Source organism: Canis lupus, chromosome 2, assembly GCF_011100685.1.
Source record: "Canis lupus familiaris isolate Mischka breed German Shepherd chromosome 2, alternate assembly UU_Cfam_GSD_1.0, whole genome shotgun sequence".
Lineage (NCBI taxonomy): Eukaryota > Metazoa > Chordata > Mammalia > Carnivora > Canidae > Canis > Canis lupus.
In genome coordinates this window covers 48,123,978-48,129,977 of record NC_049223.1, presented here as the reverse complement: position 1 = coordinate 48,129,977, position 6,000 = coordinate 48,123,978, and the positions used below count along the sequence as shown (strand labels likewise).

At 38.7% G+C, this 6,000-nt stretch overlaps 1 protein-coding gene across 2 annotated transcripts in view; it reads right to left on the bottom strand.

The window, feature by feature from the left end:
* Window positions 1-1,268: 1,268 nt before the first annotated feature.
* The window catches only part of IPO11 (importin 11), a 200,996-nt gene continuing 196,264 nt past the window's right edge, over window positions 1,269-6,000 (bottom strand). Inside the window, exon 30 of one of the 2 annotated variants that reach the window (XM_038530703.1) lies at window positions 1,269-2,693. In XM_038530703.1, the coding sequence (XP_038386631.1) occupies window positions 2,529-2,693 (165 nt within the window). In that variant the 3' untranslated portion in view covers window positions 1,269-2,528. The remainder of the gene's footprint in view (window positions 2,694-6,000) is intronic. The other variant, XR_005355599.1, reaches the window with a different exon arrangement.

The following is a 6,000-nucleotide window of genomic DNA, read 5'->3' as shown; positions in this document are numbered from 1 at the left end:
CCATGTTCCAGCATAGTGCCACTGACTTCTACACAGCTTCACCAAACTATGCTGTTCCAGGGTAATTTTTAAATACATATCAGATTCTACAAGTGCCAGCCTCATTCTCTGTATCATCTCCTTCCCCTGCACTCCTCCTGCTCCAGAACATGTTTCCATCAGAACCACTATTTTTTAATGTAACATGTTGGCCAATACGTGTTCCCACTGAATTATAAAATTTCATAAGATATAAGTACCCCATTCTAATCCAGAATTTAGACATAGTACAAACCCGGAACTTAAATACTCATCAAATAGAGGAATAGGTAAAATAAAGATCTATGGTGAAGATTTTCCAAAGGAAACAAACAATAAACGTTTGTGTTTAATAGGTAATGATATGGTTTCTCTAAAATGACTGGCAGGAGACAAACAAGGAGCCACTTTACAATAAAAACTTTAAAATGTTATCGCTGGCCACATGGTCCTCTGTTAGGGGAATGGGAGAAGTCTCTGGAACATAAGATAAATAGAAACACTGTATTTATGGAACAGAAATAATCATTACCTCCTACCAGGAGACAAAGTTCAACCAGAGGCCTGGAGGAATTAATCATTTGTCCAAAACTTAATATGTTGGCTATAAGGCTGCATTAATGAAAATAATTCTATAAACCAGAACTTGTATTTTATGTCTACTTGAGTACTTAAGATGTCAAGATACATGATTTCTTTCTGAGCTATGATAAACATCTACTTAATGTTCCTTACTTAAGGAATATTGTTTCATGTTCCTACTTAAAGCCTATTTTAAACATTTCAGTATAAAAAAATGAACCAAACTCTTCCTGAGATAAGTTTTTTTACTGTTTCTGCAAGGTAGCTATTTTAGTAATATCTGCTATAACGCTATAATGAAATCTGTCGGGAACTGGAAAGATGAGTTATTTTACTATCACTGAAAAACTGGAGCACATTTGAGAATTTCTGGTAACGTTGGGAATAGTGCCCTAAATGAAAATAATTAAGTCAGCAGAAAGAAATCCTTCTTCTTCTTAGATCCATCTTGAGGACTGAATAAAAATGACAGAGTGAAGCAGCTTCTAGTCTTTAAAAGAGAAACTAAAGGAATAATTGCTAGGATTTGCTACACACACCACCACCTACCTACTAGGACAGAGCCCACACCCAGAATATGGGAGAAAGCACACGTCTCAAAATCCTTGGGTCAATTTTTACAAACTCATTTTTTGTGAAGCAGGAAAAATAATCAGACAAATCAAAGGTGAGTATCTTTGGAAAATTTAATTTGGACCATATTTTCTTTCTCTTGCTGAAAACACCAAGTATTTCCATACATTTTGGGTTCCACAGCTTACAAAGGGGCAGTGGGTTTCCTGCAGTTACATACTGTACCCAACTTTCTATAGAAAGATCAGACATTTTCCAACCTTGCTTTTGAGTATTTCCTTAAAAATGCTTTAAAGGTTCCTTACAATAAATGGCGAGTAAAACAAAGTAAGGCTTTAAGTTCTCCTTTTCCCCTTTTTTGGTACTGCGTGTTGGAGGAATAAGGAAGGAAGACTTGTCACATCAGTGTTGGTACCCTGGGGATTGCTGCTGGGTCCTCCGAGGGGCACCCCTAATACTGCGGCCCTGATGCCCCCTACAGTGAGGAGCCTGAGATTGGTAAGTGCAGAACGGCTTGGCATAGCCACGTCACAGCACAGGAGGGTCTGCGGGCTGCCTGGGTCTTCCCAGGGCTCACAGGGCTCCTGGCCTCAAGAGTCATAAAGGAAGCAGGACCAAATCACAACCAGAGGTCTCCCACCTGATACCGCAGTACCACAGGTTCCCTTCTGCAGGCCTTACGATATGCTTTTAAAGACTAAATGTAATAATTGAAAATAAAAACGAGAAAAAAAAATCCCTTTACTAATTGTTTGTATCAAATTAGTAAAATGAAAATAAAAGCATTTGATAAAACACATTTTCTATGTCGGATGAAAGCAACTCCCTTGCAAGATAACCTCAGTAATATATGTCACTATTCATAAATTTTTTGCCTGGTAATACAGACTTCGTGAATTCCATCACCTGAATGGCTTTGTCATCTTTCAAACTTGCAGTTTCATTAGCTTAAAAAAGGGATAAAGCAGCCAAATTAATACTAATTCTGGTTGCAGAAAGATATCGCAGACATTAACCTTCATCTTCTCAAGTGTTAAGAGCACATGATTAAAAGGTAATCAAACAGTTCTTCTCTTAACAGAAAACTAAGCAGCTAGTGTCATCAAATCTATATCTAGTCAACACAGGGCCCCTCTGAAATATAAAATTAAATTCTTTTGAGGAATAGGTTTGTGATTTTAGTTGTGCGGGATTTACATTTATTCACTCGATTTTGTAGTAAAAACGCATGGTCTTCACTTCTTTGTAATACACAAGGGATTTCTTCATCGCCTCAGCAGGCTCTCACACAGAGGTGGCAGGCTGGGTTCCTCGGCTCGTTTCGGGAAGGGGAGGCAGCCGTAGCTCACATGCTCTCAGAAGCCCTGCAAAAACTCCTGCAGCTGGGTGACGATCTCTGTGTCCACGGTCTCCATGAGGGACTGGAAGCCTTGCTCTCCTAGGAGCTCCTGCTGTGCCTTAAGCTTCTCGTAGATAAACTGCTGCAGGGACACTGTGTGCACCGGGTCCTTCAGGGCCAGCTGTGGGACAGAGAGGAGCCACACTGGGTCAAAGAGGCAGAACAAGTCCCTCTCCCATGTGACTACACGGCTGTGTCATCTCCTCTGCGGCACCACCACTGCGCCCGCCTCCCTTCTTACAAGAGATCCTCAAGACGAAACAAAACAAGACAAATATGTCCTTCTCCTATCCCACTGGGATATGTGGAAACCAAAAGAAAAAAAATTAAAAGGAACCCAATATTCCACTTCCTAATCCTGCAACAGAAAACACTTCAGCCTCCTTTGTCTTTTCTGTGCATGTGGCACACACAGAGATACACAAGTAGTGCTGCTCTTTATTTTTTTTTAAGATTTATTTATTTATTCATGATAGACACACACACACACACACGGGGAGAGGGGGCAAAGACACAGGAAGAGGGAGAAGCAGGCTCCATGCTGAGAGCCCAACGCAGGACTCGATCCCAGGACCCCAGGGTCACGCCCTGGGCCAAAGACAGGTGCTGAACCGCTGAGCCACCCAGGGACCCCCCTAGTGCTGCTCTTTAAACTTGCACAACAATTCTACTCCAACACAAAAATTCTACAAAATTCTGCTCCAACACATTTTAAGAATTCCAGATCTATGCCGTGACTTTTCGTTATAGGCATGATGAAATAAATAATCATGGTATAAATGCAATTCTAATATTGCCGAATAATCTCTCACAAGTGCCCTTCTCTACATCTCAGATTATTTCCTTACACCCATCTCTACTTTAGAAGAATTACTAAAGGACACAGATAATTTTGTGACTCCTGATACATATTATCAAACTGTTTTCTCTTGTACAAATTTAAAAGGTATGAGAGGTTTTAGATGGTGGCCTGTTTCTAACATGGGTATTAGCATTAATGAAATTCTTTACAATTTAAGAGGTGAAAACTAACACACCCTACTTCAAGTTGCACATTTCTCTCATTATCAGTAAAGGTGAACATCTGTAAGGCTTAAGTAAAGAACATGAGTTTGTGTGTGTGCCCAGTACAGCAGCATAGAAATTCTTCTCTTTCCTTACTGACGTTATTTTAATTTAGGTAGATGAACTGGTTGGATCCCATCTGTTTGAGAATATAAAGACATTTAAAAATAATGATCACAAATGGAAAATGCACTTGAGAGGCAGAGACAAAGGTGGCATGAACTTGAAATTAAACCCCTCAGGGGACCAACTCAGCTACATGATAAACCGTCACTGAAGGTGGACGGGAGGGCGGACGCCAAGAACAACTGTGAACACAAAGCCCTGCCTTCACAAGCCTGAAGACACCACTGTACAAACCACAAAAACCGAAGATAAACTTTTAAAAATATTTGCTCTCTTAGGCAAAATGCAGTAATGTTTGGTATTATTTTAGTTACAATGAAACAGATCTCTTGCTAAAGGGCATGTGTACTTTGTTGAAATATCATGAATTACTGTAACTAAAACCATCTGCACAATATGAGGGAAACAGAACTGACCTTGAAATTGGTGTTTGAACAAGTAACTCCAACTACTGAAATAAGCTCAGAAGAGTGGTTTAAATGCTGTTTCAATTTGCTACAAAAACTGCAAACAGTTAACTTATCAAATATCCACCTTTTAATTTTCAACAGGTTAATAAGGAGGAAAAGTATCACCATACTACAGCCCTACCACATACGGCATACACTATCGGTATAATATATTTTTTAAAGTATACTGGTCAGTCATGCAAGATTACAAAAGCATTAGTCTCTTCTGGAAGGAAAGCTGTGGAAAGCAGAAGGAAGAAAAAAAAACAAAGAATCTTCAAATGCACATCTTTAAAAAAAAAAAGTTTTTCTTAGCTGAAAATATCACATCAGCAAATAAATGTCTATTTTGGCTTGTGATAAGATATTCATTGATCATAGGTACTAATACTTTCTTTTGAGGAAATACATGAAATAGATTAGCTAAATGATTTTCTAGAGAAAAATCCATGCTGCCCATCAACTAAAACTCCAGATATAATTTTTCTGAATGTTCTAGCAAGTGCCATTGCTAGAATGAAAAGACACTGAAATCGCTAACAGTATTTTCAAAACTATCATTTTTAGAGCAATAATGCCCACATTACATAATAAACCCAATTATCTGATTTTATGTGAAAAAATGCAGAATGCTTACATGTCACCAGGTGGTACACTCCTGAGAAAATAATTAGTCTTATAATGTAGTAAGCAAATTATAATTAGATTTAATTCTGCTGTTGGGAAAACTATACTGCAAAGATAGATGTGATGCCAACTTCTAATTACAAAATAACAGAATAAAATATTTTACTCATTCTTCCAGCTAAGTACAACTAAAACATTATATATATATAACATATATATATAAACATATATAGCATATATATCATAACATATATATATGTTTTATATATATATACACACATATATATACATATATATAAAATACACAGGAAACTCTAAAAGGTGAAGAGAAGGCAGAGAGCATAGGGACCCAGTAGTGAAGGAAACCCACAATACTGAGCACCTTGGCTTTCTTCTCGCCTAGATATCATGAATTTGGGGCTGAAGAAGCCAGCAACCTGGATGTGCTAACAAGCACAGATGGAAAAACTCCAACACAGAGTCCACTCTCTACCCAAAGGCCCAGTAAAGGTACCACCACATGGGCAAGACAAAACTCTGAGATAGTAATTGGACTATGTCATTCGGCCAAACACCAAGACTAAATGAACTGTGGTCCCACCACCACTCATGCTGTTAAGAGGATGTGACCCACCCATTCCCCAGTCGAGTCTGTGGAGATGCTTGGGGAGCCTGGCCTTTTGCACACTCTCGGCAGTAACAAAGTGGCACACCCATGTCTGCCAGAGCAGTGTCAAAAGAAGGTGGCTAAAAACAGAAGGTTTGATAAGATTCAGAATCTAATCATACCAAAAAAATATACAGGTTTCAATTTTAAAAAATCACTCATAACCAAAAGTAGGTGTCAGAGGCAGGAGGGAAGTGGGTTTAATTATAATAGAGCAACCTAAGGGGTCTTTGTGGTGATGGAAACGTTCTGTATCTTGATTCTTATTAATGCCAATATTCTGGTTGTAACGCTAGTTTTCAGAATGTTCTCAGTGGGGGACATGGACATCAACACATCACAAACCAGAGGGCTCAGGAATCTGGCAACCCCAAATACCAAGAAAACACTAGGAATGAGGGAATTAATTTCCTGAAGGCAAAGGACTAAAACAGTTTGGTACCTACAGGCCCAAATTGAAACAAATCAATCACCAGAGAATCTTATAAAATCAG